This window comes from Aptenodytes patagonicus, chromosome Z (assembly GCF_965638725.1).
Source record: "Aptenodytes patagonicus chromosome Z, bAptPat1.pri.cur, whole genome shotgun sequence".
In the NCBI taxonomy this organism is placed as follows: Eukaryota; Metazoa; Chordata; class Aves; order Sphenisciformes; family Spheniscidae; genus Aptenodytes; species Aptenodytes patagonicus.
The window spans coordinates 10,152,368-10,172,129 of record NC_134982.1 but is presented as its reverse complement, the minus strand read 5'-3'; the positions used below and the strand labels follow the sequence as shown (position 1 = coordinate 10,172,129).

Here is a 19,762-nt window from a genome sequence, read left to right as displayed (position 1 = left end):
TCTCTCCAAGCTTGCGTTGGGGAAGGAGGTGTGCCTGCAAAAGAAAAATAGTTTTTGGGTAGCGTCTCTTCTCTTCCTGGGCTGCCTCCTGCAGGCTCTGCAGGGTTTAGCATTTGCTGGTCCCCAAGTTGGCTAATCCTGCACAGCCACCGAGTGTTTTGCTGCTGCTGCCGCCAGGCTTGGCGGTGGTGGCAGCTGCAAGGAGGGACAGCAGAAAGGGCCAGATCTTACCTCCAGGTACATAGAAGGAATTGCAGAGGTGCCTGAATTAAAACTCCAGTTCAGGCTGGAAGATGCTGGGCCCTTTAGGTTCAAGCTCCCCTTTCACTTTAACCCAGGTAGCTTAGGAGGTGGCCAAAGAAAACTTGGAAGGGTTTCTCTGAAGGTTTCCTGAACCCTAGGCTCAGCCCCATTACCTCCCACGCTGCCTGCCAGCTGCATTTTGTGCAGATCTCTGCCCGGTCTATGGGTATCTGCTGTGGCTTCAGTGGAGCTGCCAGGTCTAGCAACGTGTGAGCTTGGTCCTTCTGTTACCCACAGCAGGTTGGGACAGTCTGGGGGGGGGGGCAAGGAAGTGAGAGACAGGGATGCATGCAAGAACTCTTTAAATTGAGGAAGACCTCAAAATTGTCCCACAATTTCCCTGCAAGTAGCACTGCTTGTTTAGCTGGAAAGTCATGGAGGAGAAGAGAGGGGAGAGAAGGTGCTTAGTGCTCTCCTGTCTTCAAGCAGGAAGGTGGTTTTGAAGCTGGATGTCCTGCAGGACACATTGCAGAGAGTATTTGGGGGATTTCTTGGGGTCCAGGATATGCAAGAAGGAGGTGGAGAAGCATCCTGCACAAGGCTTTTAAAAGGGAGCAGGAAGCACAGCAATCGGGAATCGTTCACTATTTCATCTGGATCTGGGGAGGAATATCAAGACTGACCTCTCTCTTCTGTTCCCTGTATGATGAGAATTTGACCTGCCACCATGAAACCTCAACCAAGAAGCATAGATCTGGGTATGAAATGGAGTTTCTTAAGCATGAAATCTCTCTCCATGCCATGCTGGAAGAGGGGGTTAGAGTTGAATGGAGCCTATCAGCAGCTGCCAAGGCTCTGGAGGTGCCTGCATGCATGTGGCCAGAGCCTCTGCGTCTCTGGAGGGGTCGGGGCTAAGCGACTCTCATGGAGACGTGGCAGGAGGCTGACTTTGTGCTTGAAGAGGAACTGGAGACTGTTGGACGAGCCGATGGGGAGAGCAGGCTCCTTGGCGAGGCTGTTAACATTGCAGCAAATCATGCTGTGTATCAAGGCACTTGATCAGGAAACTTATTGGGGTGTGTTGCAGTTTATAGGACTTTTTTGTACTTCTAGTCAACTCAGTGTCAGCAAATGGCTCCAGAAGTGAAAGGTACAGAAGAGACTTCCCTGGAAAGCAGCTTTCATTATCCTTTAAGCAATTATGACTTAATGGATCCAATTATGACTTAATTACGACATCCAAACTGAATTTTTACTGTCTGTTTTCTCTAGTACAGGTAATAGTAGACTCTGAATAGGGTTTGGTTGGGTTACAGATTACAGCTGGTCCTAAATCCAATATACTAACATCCCAGTGAAGAAACATGGATATGAACAAAGGTCGCATTGCCTCACTGCAAGCAGTGTTGCGTTTGCTTGGTGCCTCTCATTCTTTGGCCCAAGGATGCTTGGGAGGAACGGAGCAGGAACTGGTCACAGGTTTCTCCAAAGAGCGAACTATGGGGTCTAGAGCTTGAAATCTGCCTCGGCAGCCCTGGCTGGGGGGCTTTTCCTCCTCTTGAAGGCTCTGAGATAGGTATGGCTTTGTTCCCTTGTGGCTGTCATATTGGAGGTATCTTGCAGTACCAGTTCACTTGGCTCTTGTAGCTTCCAGATCAGTAGCAGGCAGACCTGAAGAGGCTGATGAATATCTCTTTCTGGGCAAACAGGTATTTCTTCTGGAAAAATCAGAGAGGTGATGCTGCACGTGCTCTCCAGTAACTCAGCCACGTCCACCTCTGTGTTGGAGGGCCTCAAAAGCTAACTTTTCACTGCAGGGTCACCAGCAAGCAGGTGATGCAAACTGTCCATTGAAACTACCCCATCAGAAATCATCCAGCTTCGTGTCTCAGCGTACCAATGTTGTTGCTTGAAGGCAAGACCTTTGCATCAGCTTTGTGCTTTGACCTGGCTTTGGTTGGTAGCCTCTTCAGCACCTTTGCATTTCTTCTTCCCTGGCTTTTGCTTCTCAAAGCAATGTTCAGCTCATCCTCATCCTGAAGCCTGGGAACCCCAGGGGTGATCCAAACGCAGCAAGAAGTTGGTGCTGGAAAGGAGTGTGGTGACAGCAGTGAATCCTTACAAGAGATTTTGGATGAGAAGGCACTTGGGTACAGAACTGGCTGGCTTTGATTCAGAGTAATTTGCTCTCCCTTAATAGCACAAACCACAGAATTGAGCAACAAACAGGGTTGTAGCCGAGGCTGGCAGGGCAGCTGTGGTGGGTTTATAGCAATGAAGGGAAACATCTGCCATGCAGCGATGCTGTGGGATTTTGTTCTCTTCTATGGGCAGAAAAGAAACATCTGCCCTTCTCTGAGCTTGCCACGTGAAAAAGGGATTTAAATGCCCAGGCATATTGATTGAGTTGAGAGGGGCAGGGATTTAGCATCTTTCCTGGTTACTGGGCCAAGGACACTAGGGAACTCACTTTTCTCCTGTCCAATCTGTTTGCTCCTGAGAGGTCCCTGTTCTTCTCAAATCAAAGGGGTTAGTAAGGCAGGAGTGCTCTGGAGCTGAAGGAGTGCTGCGTGCCTTCCCCAAGGAGCCTAATCAGAGGAGAAAATGAAAGGAGGAGAGGTGTTGAGTCCTGACTGCTTTAATTTTTCCTGCTCCAAGGAGATGTGCTGCAGGAGCTGGTCTGATCGAGTTGCTGTGGTGCCTGGGAGGCTCTGGGTAGAGATGAAAGGCTGGTCACGGGATTCAGATGGCAAATTCTTCAATTCTAGGACAGATCTGATAGACTCCCAGAACAGACCTTTTCTGTCCAGATGAGAAGGCTTTGCAGACAGACGCTTTTGAGGGAAAGCAGGTGCCAGATGTCCTGCAGAGAAGGCTTCCCTGGAGCCCGTCACCAGCCTCCCTGGCGCCTATGGTCTCGAGCACCTCAGCGAGCAAACCCTGGGTCCGGTCCCAGCGGAGATTCTCCAGCAAGGCTAAATTAAGTTTAAGTGTCTCAGAGATCCCACGGAAGCGTCATTTGTTGTGACTGTTGGTCTGTGTCGTGGTGGCTGTCGAGCTGCAGAACCCCCAGCTGTTTGCTGGGGACGTGGTATGGGAAGGCTCAGCCTGTGCAGCTCTTACTCCAGGGTGGCTTGGCTGTCCTTGAGCTCAAGGAATGATCTTTCTGCCTGCAGCCTGTGAGTCCTGTGGATATACTTGCCATGCCCATCTGCATGCATTCAGGAGCTCACAAAGCCCAAAGGCTCTGGTCACCTCCCCAGGGTCCAGAGCTGTTCTCTCATGGTGGGGAAAATCGGATGAAGCTGCCTGTGCCATGTCCATCTGCATGTGGCTGTTAGAAGACCTAACATTTCTTACTGGGTCTTTGGTCTCAGTGGGTCAGTGGATGCAAAGCGCTCTCTTTCACTGAGGTTTAGCTTTCTCTGGCTGCACATATCTATCAGACAGCTCGTGGCAGAGGAGCTGCCCATCTTGTACATGGGAGATCTCTCCTGTGCAGATGAGCAGGAAAATGTTTCCTGCTTTACTGTAAACATCCTTCCCTCTAAAGCAATGTTTTGCATTTCTTGCACCTTCAGACAAGATCTATCAGGAATACTTACAGTCCATTCCTTTCTTCCTCCCATAGTGTAGGAATGTGTGTCTTGCTACTGCATGTTAGGAAGGAATTAATGATATTAAAAGTTCTCGGTCTCTTACAATATATAAGCTGTGGTTGTGGGAGGTAGCTGGAACTGATGAAATCTTTTCAGGTCAAACTGCTCCCTTCCTGTTTTGACTGACAGGCCTGACTCCTCCTGTGGTGACTTCCAGACAGGCAGAGATAAACTGAAAAAGCTCCATGGGCTCTCGTAGCACAGAGGAAACCTTACTGTCTGGACCTATGCCCTCGGAGGGGCAGAGGTGGCAGGAAATTCCCTGCTCTTACAGCTTCAGAGCAGCTACGTGACCCTTAGCGTAGTGCCCAGAGTTGGGGGTGGATGCACATGCATGTGCATGTGCACACAGGAGTGCATGTGCCTATCGAGGTATCAGCCCCTCGTGCTCCTTGGGTGAGCTTAGAGGGTACCTGTGGCTACATTCCTCCTGTGTTGGTAATGCCTTCCTAGACATCTGCCTTGGATTCATCCCATAGGAAGCAACTGAAGACGTTCATCTCAGATGGTTTGGTGGATTGGTGGACAAGGCATGTTTGCTAATGCAGCCAGGAGTACATGGGTGGCTTTTTTTCCTTGCCATACTTCTTTGCCGCTGCCCCAAACCCCCAGGACAAGGATATGCATGTGGCTCCGATGAGGCACTCGGAGATGGAAAAGTTTGGATCGTTTGAAATACCTTTTACCAGGTGAATCCCAAACTTAACACCCAGGTTTCATTTCTCTTTTAAAACCCCTCTGACACAGAATTAACCCCAGCCTGGTTTTCTCGACACTGCTCCTTGCTCTGTTTGGGTGTGGGGGAAGGCTCTGTCTCTATCACATAACCTGTGAGCATCAGGGCAGGTCGCAGTAGGATGACAAGGACCTTAAAGTGTTAACTACAAATGTAGTCGTTTGTTGGAAGTAAGTAGCTTTAATAGGGTTTTATGCTGGTAGATCCCTTGCTGAGAGCACTTAAAATGTTCTAAGCACTGAGCAAATGTTGATTGATGCATTTGCCACTTGAACTGCCATCGCACCAGGAAGAGCTGGTAGGCACGTTTTGGGTGCGGAGACCTCCCCAAACGGCTCCTCTTTTTCCAGCAGCTGGAAATGCAATGATGATGCAATGAGCCTGATCTCTGCGTATAAGTAGGAGCTGTGAAAAAATGGGTGGATAAAGGGTTAGGCCAAAAAAGCCCACCCCTAAACAACAACAATGTAGTTGCTTAACTAGCAATGAGTGTTTACCTCATTGCAAAATCCATGCTTCAGCCTGAGCTGCTTAATCCAGTAATCCCATTTTAGATCAGGGTATTGTTTTACTCGCCACCTTTCTCCATCCTTTCATTCGAACAACCCAGATGGCCCTTTACAGACCTTGAGCTAATCTTCTTCCAGGTGCCACGTACCCCTTCCCTGGACTATTAGGCTCCTCTGAATCACAGCCCTGAGCTTGCAGGTCCCCTGTGCCTCTGCAAGATGGGAAGCAGCTGTAGGTTTTGCTGATGGCAGGGATCCTCCTGATCAGGGAGAGCTTCCCCTGGGCCTTTAAAGCTGAATTGCAACCAAAGATAACAGCAGCTTGAGAAGGGAGTAGAGGTTCAAATGCGCTCCCTGTCTTTTCTCCTTTTTCTTTTAAACTTTCCCTTGACAAAGGTGTTTGCAGGCTCAGGCAAGCCCAGTGGCACTGGGCATGGAGCATGGGATGTGGAAAGGGAGGTGAACTCTGTTTGCTTTTACTCCCCAAGCCTCTGTACAAACAGAAGTGTGGTGACTAATACATCAGACCCTTTTAATGCTGCAGTTTCCCAAGAGTTGAATGTGCATCTCTGCAGCTCAGTGGAGCTGGCCTGAAGCACTGTCACGTGGACAACGCTGGGAGCAGTGCAAGTGCAGAAGCTTGCCCTTTGCTGGGATTTTGAACTGGATGCCATCCTTTTAACATCTGCCCTCTGCTCTCCACTGTCTGGATAAAAGGTGCTGGGTATCAGGCTGAGCAGTGGTTTTATTGGGAAATGAGCTGCGCCTGGGAGGGCTTCTTTCCTGCAAATGCTTCTGGCTCCTGTCCAGCAAGACATGCCTGTAAAAAAATACTTTTCTTGTAGGGAGCCTCGCGTAGCACAAAAGACCTCGCCCTGTAGGGTAGCAGGGCTTTTTCAGGTTCTCACATGCTCTGCTCCCCTCTGCTTTGGAAAGCTGCACGTTGGCGGTCAGCGTGCTTCTTGCCCTTCATTGAGCTTTCCCTCCCTCCCGCTGTTTGCCTTTCGGCAAAAGGAGGAGTATTCCCTGTTGACTGGGCTCTGAGCGTAACCCGTCACTCTCAGCTGAGAAATGCCAGGGCGGGTTGCCTCTTTCTCAATGTATTTTTAGACAGTGTTTTTTCTAGCCAGTTTGGCGAGCTAATGCCTTGACCAGCCTTGCCCCCATGAAGATCCCATGAAGTGGGATGAGCTGGCAGGTCTCAAGATCTTCCCAGCTTGATGGCCTAATCTGTTTGTGATACTTCCAAGTCCAAACTCATAAATCTGACTCTGAAGGTTGCAGACAACACCACCCCTCCCTGCTTATCAGGTCTTTATTCTTAAAATGCCACCCCACCCTTTGGGATCACTGGTAATACCAACCCAATCCATGGTTTTTTCCTCCTACTGCAATCCTGGTATGTCCATACAAGACCCCTTCCAAGCTTCCCTTTGATGTTGGGTTTTTTTCATGCATATCCTCATGAAAACCTCATGATACAATGATGCCAACAGAGACTTCTCTTTGTAAGAGCGTGGCTGAGTTGCAGCTGGGGAAACTAAGGGGATGGAGGAGAACGATGAAGAGGGAGCAGAGGGTCTGTATTTCTTGCAGTAGGTTGCTCCAAAGCTGGTGAGGCCATGTGCAGAAACTTGTCCTGGACTGATGCTGGGGGCTGTTTGCTCTGCCTAGTAAACATGTGCCATTGCCTGATGTTAACCCCCACCAAGATGAATGAGTGTCAGGGAGCAGCTTCTTGGCTGTCTTGGTCAGCTATGCTCAGGATGCATATCTCCAGGTACCAGCGTGTTGGCTTCTGAGCTGTAGGGCCAGACTTCTTGGTTCGAAAAGCTGCTTGCACACAGTGTTGTTTACTTCTGCTGCAATGCTCATCCCCTGCCTTCTTGCGGTGCTGGGAATCCAGCTTGCGTGGGCTTGGGGGAAACCAGACTGTGGACTTTAGTCATCTCTTTATGCAAGATCTCTTTCTGAGCTCTCCTGCCCAGCACCACCAAAGGAGCTACTCATTGACACAGCTGCTGAAACACAGGGGCAAGGAGAGCAGATTCCTGCAGTGCCTCCATTGAGCATTTCATCTGTTTGCACTTCACAGGACTTTGTGTTACTTAAATTTTCTGCTCTTACGTTTCCTTTTGGGACATTGTGTGCTGACAGCACAGGTGGGGTTTGTCCTGGGGGAAGAAGAAGCTTTGATACCTTTGTGGCACAGATTGCAGCGCTGGCCTCCAGTGAAAGATCCTTGACTGGGGTTGGTCTTTGCTGCCATGTAGTGAAAGGTATTGTGGCAGTATTACCTGCTGGGCAGGGCCTGACTCTTGCCATCTGATGCACTGTGAAATCTTGGATATGGCTGTTGGGACACTAGGATAGGACAGCTTGGTAGTGCCAGATCCAGCTGATGGGGGACCGTGGTGAGGAGCACTGAGTGGGTTCAATGTCCTAAAGCTGGATGCTGATTTCTGAGTGCTCTTGCAGGCCTGTGGGAGGTGGTGGATCATGTTTCTGGTCCCTGGGACAGCAAGAGGTAACAATGAGGTCTGCATGCAAAACCTGGAAGCAGTGCACTGTATCCATCAAGGCTGGGGGAAAAGAGGCAGTAGGAGGCACCTAGGACTTGTCCATGGGCTGCCAGTTGCTTTCCTTGTTGGGAATCCACTGGAAGGGTTGCAGCTTTGGTGCTGGCTGGTGTGGAGCTACTGTGTGTTCCTGTGCAAGGAGACTCAATCAGGGACGGGCTCTTGCTCTGGGATGTCTGGCACAACCTCTGTTTTCTACCCAGGACGCCTTCAGTGATCTTGCCTTGTTCTTCTACGACAAGCATGGTGGGGAAGTGATTGCAGTTTTGTGGAAACCTTTGAGCTTTCAGCCTCAGCCTTTTAAGGTGAGTTCTTGACTATACTTTAAGCGTCATGTTACCTTTATGCCCTGAAAGCTTGGAGGGCTTTTTTTCAGCATTGTAATTGCTTTGTCTAACTCATCAGCCCCAAAGCCCTTTGAGAAATGGAGCTCATACTTCTGTCCCTTCTTAGAAAGGGTGAAACTGAGACAGGGCTGTGGCCACAGTGCCCCCAGTCATCAGCAGAGCTGAAAAGGGAACATGTGTCCCTGGACAAGCCCCAGCACCATGATCATGCATCAGAACGGTGCTCTCTGTCCCAGGTGCTGTTCTCTGATCCCCTCCTGGGAGGTGGGTGATGCCTCGCTTGCCAAAGACATTTGGTGTGTGCAGCAGGCTGTCCCATTCTTGCGGCTTTGGGTGACTTACCCAGAAATACCCAACCCGCAAAGAAGCTGAAGTGGCAAGCCTAGGTTCATAGTGCCCAAGTCCTATTGATGTACAGAGATATTTTCCAGCTATATTGTGTGGGTTGGCAAACTCTAGAGGGTGGTTAAGCTAGGTGTGAGGCATGCTGGAGTGATTCATGCTGCTTTCTATGAAAGAAAAGACGCAAAGAAACCAGTGACTCATGGCTCAGAGTTGGCAACCCAGGCTCTTCTGCTGTCAGTCTCTGTGTGATTTATCTCCCCTCTCTTCATGGCCAGAGGGCATTGGCCATTCAGCCTAGCTGCAGTTGTGAAACCCAGTTATTCACAGTGGTGAAATGAGAGGAGATGCATCTGAACTGAATGTGGCTTGATTAAACATGAGGGGTTTTTTACTGTTGGAGCCAAGGATCTGTTCCCACTCAAGGTCTTGACACCCAACAACAGAGCAGAGCAGAGCCCAGGCAGCTCTTACTCAGGGTCATGGTGTGGTCCCTTTTGCATACCCCATCTGCTCTGCTTACACAAGCTCTGCCATGCACCTCCTGCACACTCTTTTCCCATCTCCACCATGCTCCTGGCCATTGCTTTTCTTCCTTCCTTGTGGTCTTTGGACTGTGGCTCCAGGGTAAACCCTAAAAGGGGCTGGAAGGGCCACTCTTGCAGTTTATTAGGTCAAATAACGAGCGATGATGGTGTTGAGAAGTGAAGCTTAGAAAATTGGGCGTAGTGGTGTGGCAGGGGTTCGATGTGACGAGGCGGGAGAACAATCTACTTCTCCTATTTGGGGCTTGCAGAGGTTGCGAAGCAGCTCTGAGCAGGTGCTACCGTTTGTGCAATGTTTGTGTGTGTCCTGCAGGTCTCCAGCATGAAAGGAAGGATGGTGACAACTCTGAACAACGAGCTGGTCTGCATTCCCAATGTGGAGGCAATTCTGGAGGACTTCGAGGTTTTGGGAGAAGGCCTGGTCAAAAGCATTGAAGCTCGTACAGAGAAATGGACTATCTGAGGTCACTGCGAGGTGTCAGAGGGACCTGTCCTGAAGCAGAGTTCATTCATTCTGGGACTGTTCTTTTTTATGAATCAGTCTTAGGAAAGGCTTTCAGCTTTTTAAATCCCAGAACTGTGTGTTTTACTCTATTTATATGCCTTGATCAGAAGAGTGATGGGACCTGTTATTGTTTTCAAGACTGCAAATGCCTTTTTATTTTGAAGAAAATATAAAGATGGGATAAAGTTTTTGAAAATGTTCCTGTTCATTGTAGCAGACAAGGCTGTGTTCACATGAAAATGTCAAGGTGTGAAAATTCTGGCTCAGGTGTGCATTGGGAAGATAGTTTCCTAGTTCAATAGAGAGTTCATAGCAGCTGCTGTTATTCTAGTGGTTAGCAAAACCAAAGAAACACTGAATCATTCAAAAATGACCAGATCATTCCCTTCTACTCAGCCCCGGTGAGACACATCTGCCACGCTGTGTCCAGTGCTGGGCTCCCCAGTAAAAGAGAGACATGGACACACTGGAGTGTGTCCAGTGAAGGGCAAGGAAGATAATAAAGGGGTTGAAGCCTCTGTTATATCAGGAAAGGCTGCAGGAGCTGAGGTTGTTCAGCCTGGAGAAGAGAAGGCTCAGGGGGATCTTACCAATGTGTATAAATACCTGATGGGGGAGTAGAGAAGATGGAGCCAGGCTCTTAGTGGTGCCCAATGATGGGATGAGACATGTAAATTGAAATGCAGGAAATTCTACTTAAAACACTTTTTTTACCATGAGGGTGGTTGAGCACTGACACAGGTTGCCCAGGGAGGTGGTGGAGTCTCCTTCCTTGGAGATATTCAAAACCCGACTGGACATGGTCCTGGGCAGCCTGCTCTAGGTGACCCTACTCTGAGCAGGGGTGTTGGATTATTTCTCTCATGTGAAATGATCATGGGGACTCCTGAAGGGGGAAGTGAGAGAAATAAGAAGGAGCGAATGCACTAGTCCCACCCCTTCTTCTGATGGAGGCAGCATGCGTGTTCCAACAGCAAAGTGTGGGTGAATCACATACAGAGTAAATAAAACAGGCTTGGTCACAGCAGATATTGAAGAAACAAAAAATAGATCAGGCTTGGAAAGGCAAGTGGATGTTCAGGTGTTTTGATAACTGTAGACAATTGTCGCTTGGTAAGGAGCATTTGGGATGGGATATTAAATCTTGCTTGAAGACCTACTGGCCTCTCCAGCTGTTGGAAGTGGGTCCGAAGCTTCGTGGAGGATCACAACTTATTTTTCAAATTTTTTCTCTGAAGCATTTGAAAGTGGCCTGTGGCAGAGGTGTGGCACTGGGCTGATGCTGTCTACCTTGTGCCCATTCATCCAGTGTTTGGAGGCACAGTGTGTCCTACGGGACAGATACATGTGTGCAGCATCCCTGTTTTTGGGATATATCTGCTATATTAACATCACAAGAAACATTTATCTCTCTTGCCTGTGCCGGTGGCTGAGGGAGGCTGTAGGTGAAATCCTTTGCCCATCTTTCTTGCAAGAGCTTTTTGAGTACACCTAAACTGAAAACATTGAAAGCACTTAATGGGCAAAACAGGTATCAAACCTGAGAACAAAGCAGCACTTTCTGTTGCTACCATGACGTGCTGCAGCCTAAGAAGCTGCTGACAGGTCCGTTAGCAAATGAGATGCAGGCAGTGATTTCAACAGGTTTCAGAAGCAGTTAATTAAGGATTAATTTTTAAGCTCTGTTCTGTTTTATCATCCTCTAGATGTTGGAATCACCCAATCTGCCTTCAGCGATGGCTGTAATTTTCCTCAGTAGTCAGATTGTTCCTGCTTTTTGTGCCTATCTACCTTTGCTCCGAATGTGCAGTTTGACATGGGGATCCTGTAAGTTTGCCATCACAACTGTTGGACAACACTCGAGTTGCCGCACTTGTTTCTTGTGCCAGAGCTCTGCCTGTTCCCTCCATGCCCCGTCCTGCCCTCGCTTTTCCCCTTGCTGTATGTTGCGGGTGTAAATGGTTTTGGGCCAGGGCGCTCTCCTCACTGTGTATGTCCATGCTTTTCCCTAGGGCAGAGGTGTGTGCCGAAGCCCACATTAGCTAGCAGGGGAGCAGAGCATCTCCAGCCCCACTGCCACACCAGGCGGATGGGAAGGTCCTGCTCCCCCTTCCCAGGTGCTTTCATGGGATGCGTCCCCCCACTGGCTTATTCCCTGCCTGGCAATATTTACAGAGAGACGGTCTCTGCTTTTGCTGCTGAGCAGTGCCGTAATCCCCTCTGCCCTGACCTCCCCAGCCCAGCTCCCATGGCGGGGTAGCTTGTGAGGTATGCGAAGGATATACTCTGTAGGGGTACCCCTGCAGCACCTCTGTTTTTATGTGCTTCTATTATGCTGTCAGGTATTGTATTGCTGCTCCTTTTCCTTTTTGCCTTTAAAAAGATGTAAAACTGTGTAGCTTCAACCTCCTGTGTATTGGATCTCCTCTCTGCTCCTCCATCCTTGGGTAGAACACTGCCATTTGCAGCTTGCAGCAAAGGGTTGGACAGTGTCCAGGCTAGCCGCCTGCAAAAATAATGGTGCCAAGTTAACTGATGATGAACGAACTCATAACCAAACTTTCATACAAGTACCAACCTGCTGGTGTTTCACAAGGTAACGCCACTGTGCTCGGCAACCAGATGTGAGCCTGGGTCAAGCCTGTGCTGCAGATGTTTGCTGGTGTTAAGGTCCATTTTGGTGACAGATAATGGTATCTCAGAAAAGGCCTTGAAATAAATGCGCTTAGTAAGACTGGCAAAACTGACCACTGCTAACGCAGCTTACATCACCTGGAGGAGATACATCTGTGTCAGCAAAAGTTACCCAAGTAACACATTATCCCAGCTGTGCTCGCAATGTTCCTCATGTTGCCAAAGCCTTGGGTGATCCACGGGCTCCTTTCAGAGGAAGAGTAACTCCTCTATGCCCCAAATCCCCCACTATCCAAATGTTTAAAGGCACCTTTGAGCCATTCTGGAGCCCTTGTTTGTACAGTCAAACTTTGCAAATGTTCTCGGTCATGTTTTATCATCTGCTAAAATCAGACCCCTGTGGCCAATGTGGGTGGAGAAAACCACCTTGAAATTTAGCTGGAAAGCCTGGGGATGCTCTTAGGGACTGGGTGTTGGTGCTGTCTGACTTCTTGAGCAACAAGTTGGTATCTAAAGCAAAATGCAAAGCACCTCTGCCTCAGGAGCGGAGGGTCCCTGTGCCTCTAATGGGTCTGGAAAGGCAGGAGTCAAAGGAAAAGGGTGTCTCAGGTACGTAAGAGAGGACAAGTGAGGTCTCCATTGCAAACTTTATCTCCTGTTGCCCGATTTACTGCTCTTGTTGGTGTGCCGTGACTAATTTCTATTGTGAAAGCTGGGGTAGGGCCTGGGTTATTCAGAGCATGCTTGTTTGACAACCCGTGCTGGGTTTCCACTTCCAGAGCAGTGCGTGGGCACTCGCTTGCTTGCAGGTGTTTGCTTAGCTGTGGTCCCGTCCATAAACAAGAGCTGTACAAACACAGAGCTGCCCTCAAAAGTCCATGCCTTGTCATGTCGCAAGAGGCAGGACAAGGGGAAAGGGAGGGAAGTGCCAGCGCTGAGGCGATAGCAATGGGATTTGACGTGTTGCCACCGCTCTGGGTGCGTAGGCATTGCTACCACGTTGATTTTGCAGAGAGATAGGAGACCTTTGAAGCTCTTTACAGTGAGTGTCCCATGCATGGGGGGCGAGCACAAACGGGGAGGTTTCCAAATGCAAGGCTGGGCTGGAGCAATGTTGATATGCTTAGCAGGTGGATGAAGTCAGCCAAGACAGGGCTCAGCGGTATCAGCTTTCTAGCAGACCTTTCCAAAAGTTGGTGTGTCCTCCTGGGCGTTTTCCTGAGCCACCCTTTGGGCAGCTTTCTCCTACAAGGGTCAGCTCGTGCTTTGCAAGGACGTTTTCTGAAAAAGGGTTGTTGGGAGGCAGCTGGTGCTGGCTCAGGAGAGGGGGCGATGGACGGAGTGTTTCTAGAGCCACCAGACGCCTGCTTGCCAGGTGCCCTTGATAGCTTTGAGAGGCAATTGCAAGATTTATGAAAGGAAGCTGGGGAAACAAGTTGATGAAACACAGCTGGGATGGTGGGATGATCAGAGCAGGTTGAGTGCTGTGGGGTTTTCCTACCTGCTGAACTGTTCAGCTCTCACTGATCAGGGCCACCGAGATCTTTTTGGAGGCAGTTTGGGGTCTCTGTGGCTGTCTGGCTTCAGGCTGTCTCCCTGAATGCAAGAAGCATGTGTTTCCTGGAAATAAAGGCACTTGTGGGGAGCATTTTGCTTGGGCACCCATAATCACTGGTCATTTTTGAAAACCCTTAGGCTAAATTTCCATGGCCGGCTGGGGAAGGAGCAACTGCCTGGTTTTTGGCACAGAAAGGGAATATCCTCCCCTAGTTTGCTGTTCCCACAGCAGCTGTGCTGCTTGGCTGGGGGTTGGCTCGTTTGCTGGTGTTTCTGTTATCAGGAAAATGCTCTGGACCTGAAGTGATTTTTCCCAGCCAAGGCAGCAGCTTTTGGGAAGCAGAGGTAGCAAAGCGGCTCTGGCAGGTGGCAGCTTTTGACGCGCATGGTCTCCCCGGGAAGGCAGAGTGATGCTGCTCAAGGGGTGAGGGTGGCACTTAGCAAGTGCAGGGTGCACCACAGGGAAGAGAAAATCAAAAGGTCGGGTAGGGAAATTGAAAAATGGGAGAAATGTGGTCTGAAAAGGGGCTGGGGTTGGGAAAGAAAGGGCAGTTTGGCAGTGGGGGAAGAGGTGCTGGTTGCTGGCACCCCAGGTATGTGCTGGGGGAGCAGGATGAAACTGCAAGTTGCTCAAACCATATGAGCTGGTGCAAAGATGCAGCCTCTGGTGCCACGAAGTATTTGCACCAGACCCAAGTGCTAAAGGCTCAGGAGCCACCAGGAGAAAAATAAGCATTGGCTATGAGCATGGTGGGGAGGTGCTGCGTGGCTGGTGATGCTGTGGTGGGCTCTTGCAGAGGAACAAACCGAGGATGCATCAAGGATCTCCTCGTTACTCCACTTTCCTGCTGAGCATCATGACCAGGTTCAGCAAACTCGCTGCCTCTTCCCACCAGAGAGTGAGAGAGGGGGGATCTTCTCCTCGGGGCTTCGTTTGCAGTCACTCACAAGGGTGCTGAGGGCTTGCGTTGGCCGTGAGCCGGCACAGAAACACTTGCGCCTTGTGCTGGTGGCTCCTGTGCTGCTGAAAGTACCAGACAGACCGTTCCTGTTCATGTTGCTTCTGGATGTGCCTGGAAGGGCTGGGGGAGGTGCCAGCAAAGGGCATGGCATGAGTCCGGGACAGTGTTGATTTATTAGCTAGAGCCTCTCCCTTTTGGCTAAATAGCCTGTTGTTTCCATGCATATTTAAACGTTGAGGATTGCAGTGTTTAGAAGGAAAACTACAGGGGTGACTCCACTGGGCTGCGAGTTTGTAGCTTGCTGGCTCTTCCCTGCCAAAACACGTGGTAGCCAAGCTTGGTTTTGCTGAATGCTGACCTTCCTCACATTAATGCAGGGTGAGACCATGGTCGTGGGCCGGAGATGCTGCCACCGGGCAGCATCTGTGTGCTTGGAGACCCCAGTGGTGTTACAGAGCAAGGGATGAGGGGCATTGCATTGCTGGTGGGCAGCCAGCTCTGTAATGACACCAAGGAGCAGCAGACCCCATCCTGGAGCAAGGACCGCCCCCCCGAACCAAAGGAAGAGTGGAGGGGGCAGGTGGTGATGTCTTTCCTCCGTCCAGTGGGATCAGGGCTCACAGGGCAGGACTGCCGGGTGTGAGGGGTGTCCTACAGCGCAGGGCTGAGCCTGCTTCTGCTGTTAGGTCTTGTCAGTGGGGATTAGCTTTGCTAAAGGCTCAGCCAGGTGGAATAATGGACAACCAAATCCCAGGCTCCCTCTTAGTCCAACCTGGGGCTGCAGAAGGGTAAACCTCATCCCATGGCCACGGCGCCAGGACCTCATCCCTTTTTCCCCTGGCACTCCCACCCCAAGGACCTTTCCTTTCCCCTATGCCCTTCAAAATAGACCTCTGTCCCTCCCTTGCACGGACACAGGGCAATATATTGCCCTGCCTTATACCTGCCCTATACCTTATATTTATATAGGTATGCCTGCATCTTTTCTTCACTTTTTTGGGGGTGCCTGTGTACCTGTTGGGGGATGGTGAGGTTTTGGGGAACGACGTGCCTTTCCTTGGCACCTGTGGCCTGTGCCACTTCATCACCAGCTGGTAGCGAAGTAAGGGCTGCCAGTCTCCATCCCTGCAGGTCCTGTCCCTGGCCCCTTTTGACACACCTGAAAGCAATTCTCTGAGTGAGTAATACGTGCAGCTCCTGCCCTGTGACTGTGATGTTTTTCATCAGGAACTGCAATTTGTTCAGTGCCAGCGATTTGCTGCAGCCCATTGCGAAGAGGCAATGAGATACTTTCCCTCCCCTGAAGCACCGACGGTTGTAGGGAGGCGGGATGAGACATGGAGGGTGTGAGTGGTAGCCAAGGAGGGAGCGTTGCGGGGGAGCGCAGGGTCTGGGGCAGGGGTGGGGTGGTACATCATTGCCATGGGTCCTGGAATGACCCTGAAAATGGGGGGAGCCTGTCCCTGTCGTTCGAGGCAGAGGCAGGAGGATGGCTCCCTTTCTCGCTCACGCTGGCTTGCAGCACGATGGGATTGCAGGGCCCCTTCCCCTGCTCTTTTCCCTGCCATGGACAATGGACCTCATCTCAACCCTCAACAAAAGCACCCACAAGCGTGTTTGGCACTCCCTGCTCGCCCCAGCAATGTGCTGTCTGTCCCAAGGTGGGACTGCGGCACTGGTGCTGCCACCATGCTGGGGAAAAGCGTTGGCCTTTTCCAAACCTGTGCTCCCTGTCGTGCTTACACCATTTCCCCAATGCAGCAGCCGTTCCCCATCTCTCCAGGGCCAGGGAGGGGTGCAAACCTGGCAGTTTCCCTGCTCTTTGCTAATTGTGTAAGAAAAGTGCTATAAAAATGTCTTACAGCCATGGTCTGGCGGTGCGGGGACACGGCTGCCTTTATCTTCCCGTCTCAGCTGGCTGCTGTGAGGCTCGTGGAGGCGATGGGGCCAAAGCCACAGGGTGAGTCGCTGGCAGGGCTGGGAGCAGGGACGTGGCTCCAGCCACTCTCACCCCCTCTTCCACGAGTTGATGCTGCTTCGGGGCTTTGCAGGCTGGGAAGAGCAGCGTAGCATCTCACAGATAGCTTGTTCCCGAGCATGAAAATATTTCCATGTGCTTGTGCTGTGCCTGAAGAATAACGTTCAAAGCTGCCAAGAGGGTTTTCTTCCAAGGGGTGTGGGATAGCTGGTGCTCAGGAGCAATCCAAGATAAACTATCAGCCCGTAACACACTTCTGCGAGGCCTCTCCTGTACCTCTGGGTGTCCATGTGCAGCCGTGGGGCAGCTCTGTGGAAATGGGATGCTGCAAAGCTGCCGTCTGTCCTGCGACGAGGGCAGAAAAGCCCTGCCTGAGCGGAGGGATTTCCCCCGCAAGGCGATCACCCCTGGAAATAGGGGGTGGCCTGGCTGCAGTTTTGCATGGGGGGAAATTTATTTGGTGGTGGGAGATTGAGAAAACCGCCTACTCAGCAGCGAGCAGCCCTGAATCCACAAGCCGCAGCATTTCGGGGATGCAGGGCAAGAGATGGAGCGGCTGGATGATGCTTTGGGCTTGCAGCTCCCGGTGGCAGTGCTGCTGGCAGGGACAGAGAGGGTGGTTGGCATGGAGGTGCCCCAGAGTCCAGTGGGCATCGCAGCAGGTCAGGCCAGCGCATGACCCAGATCCCAGCTGCATTTTGTGGCTTGCGAGCCAGGTGCCACCCCCATGTGCCTCCGCTGTGTCCCCGGTGCAAGCTGGAGAGGGCTGGGCTGCCTCCCTGCTACCTTATGGGGAGTGAGCTGAAATCTGGGACCTGCAGGCTGCCAGGGCACCCCGTTATCACAGGTACAGGGCGGACCAGCTGCCCTCCGCCTCCTGAACGAGCCCAACTGCTCCAGCCTTGGAGGGGCCATCAGCCTGATCTCCCGGCGCTGCCTTGGCCGTGTCCTGCAGCAGTGGCTGGCCTCTGCTGCTGAGGGTGACACTGAAACTCAGCAGCGAAACTCGGCCGAAGGACTCACGTGTCTTGAGTTTCATCTGAAACCACAACACTGTTGGTAGGTTTCTGCGCAAAGCTCAGCAACCTCCTTCTGGCTTGTGCCAGCACTTCCAGCAAACCTTTATTTATTAGTACTAGTTTTTCTTCAGGAATTTTGGCTGGGCCACGTGAACTGGCAGGCCCCTCTCGGGCTGGGATTTACAGCTTGAACTGGTACCCCTGGGACAAACAGGTCTCGGCATGAGCCAGGGCAGACCTCGGCTGTGGCAGCGCATGTGCTGCAGCCCTTGGGAAGGTGTTGATCTCCTAGAAAAAAACTCAGCAGCCTCCATTGGGAGCTGCCGGAGACAGCAAAGGTGAGTTCACTACTAGAGCAGCCTTTTGGAGCTCCTAAGAGGAGAAAGCTCTTTTGCTTGTCCCTGAATGGCTGGGTTTTGAGCAGCTCCGATGAGGAGCGCAGCGTACACAGCAGGAGTGTTGCAACACGCTGGTGCCAGGGGAGCTGAGGTCTGTTTGGGGATCACCCACACTGAGTTATCAAGAAGACATGGATCCAGGCTGTATGCATTGCCAACAAAAATACCTAACCTGGGAGTGGGGGTGGTGGACATAGATGTAGCACCGAGAGGAGTGTAGAGCTTGTGCTGCCCTCTGCTTTGCCCAAGCTGCCTCCATGCTGCCTTCTGTAGCATACCCATCTCCAGTTAAACCCCTGGGCTTCAGGTTAGCCTTGCACTGCCCACTAGGACAGCCTGAACCTGTGTTACCCCCAAAAAGGTCTGCAAAGCCCTGAGAGGAGAACCCCCTGCATGAGCTGTGTTCATCCAGCTCGTGCCTTGAGCCCATGTGTCCGCTTGGCTGTTGAAGCAGCCGAGAGGGCTGGAGGTCAGCATCTACCTTCCCACTGACCTTCTAGGGGGGCTGGGTGACCACCACCCTGGGGTGGGAGCAGGGAGGCCCTAGCTGGGCTCCTAAGTCACATGGGTCCCCCAAGCACTGTCATCCCGAATGCTGCTTCTGCGCCCTGTCACATCCCCTGGGACACAGCGGGAAAGGCTGGGAAGGGCAGAGCAGGTGGAAACTTCTCATGCTGCTCTCTCTGCAGCAGCACAAAGGACATGGGCTGCTCTGAGGGTAGGTTTGGGTTTAGTCTTTCCAGTGGGAGTGTGGCAGTGGTGTGAAAAGTTCCTGTATTCATCTTTAATCCGCCTAGGATTTCAGCAGTAACATGTCCAAGGAGTGGTGTCCGGATGCTTCCTGTGCTCTCTATGCACAGGTTGGGTCCTGGCTCTGCAGGGAGGTTTGCCCTGACCCCATTAAGCTGGGACTTCAAAGGGATGTTGCTGAATGTGACACAAGACACACAGCTAGGGATCACGTATCAGCTGTGCCATGGTGTTTGCTCCTCTTGGGCTGAACTTTGGTTCGTGCAGTCCCTGAGGGCTGTGTGTCTCTTACTCTGTGGGAGATGCTTCCCCAGCATGAAGTGGCAATGCCAGACTGACCCCTGTGTTCAGGGAGTGAGAAACATCAACTTTACCTTCCTGTCTTAAAGCAGAGATGACTCACGGTGGAGCTGCACTTGCTCTTTACGTGTTCTCTGGCTCAAGGGACTCTTTTTTTTTTTTTTGTCTTGCAAGGTAGAACAGTTCAAGCAAAAAGCACAGAGAGGCCCCCTCTGCTCTCCACCCTTACCCCATCTCTCTGTAACCCCATCTATGGCTAATCCCCTGCTCCCAAGGCTCAGATCCCCGAGTCTGAAAGTCCCAGCTCTGACCCTACCATACCCTGCCCATGTGCTGGGGAAACAGCCACGCTGGGAAAGGTAAGACTGCAGACAGAGGTGGGATGGCTGAGATGGTGGCAGCAAGGAAAAGTGCAAATTCCTAAAGGAAAAAATGCCAGGAGTCAGGGGGTTTGTTGGGCACCATGGCGGTGCCATCCCTAGGATCTGTGAAGACCAACAGGCAATCCCTGGCCAGCAAAAGCCCTTTGGGCACTTTTTCAAGGTGGTGAGCACACTAATGCCTAGCTGAGGAGCTCACAAAGTCCTAGCTATCTTTTGTGTGCGTGTGTTGGCCAATAAATAATTGCTTTACACTTTTAAGGCCAAGCCCGTTTTCCACCCTTGGCAGGTTTGATTCATCCAGGCCCCTTTTAAGCAA

The 19,762-nt window shown here is 51.2% G+C and overlaps 1 protein-coding gene across 1 annotated transcript in view; it reads left to right on the top strand.

The window, feature by feature from the left end:
- Positions 1-11,945, top strand: part of NOL6 (nucleolar protein 6) — a 30,743-nt gene extending 18,798 nt beyond the window's left edge. Inside the window, exons 25-26 of the mRNA XM_076362818.1 lie at positions 7,930-8,031; positions 9,274-11,945. Of these exons, the coding sequence (XP_076218933.1) occupies positions 7,930-8,031; positions 9,274-9,423 (252 nt within the window). The 3' untranslated portion in view covers positions 9,424-11,945. The remainder of the gene's footprint in view (positions 1-7,929; positions 8,032-9,273) is intronic.
- Positions 11,946-19,762: the final 7,817 nt, after the last annotated feature.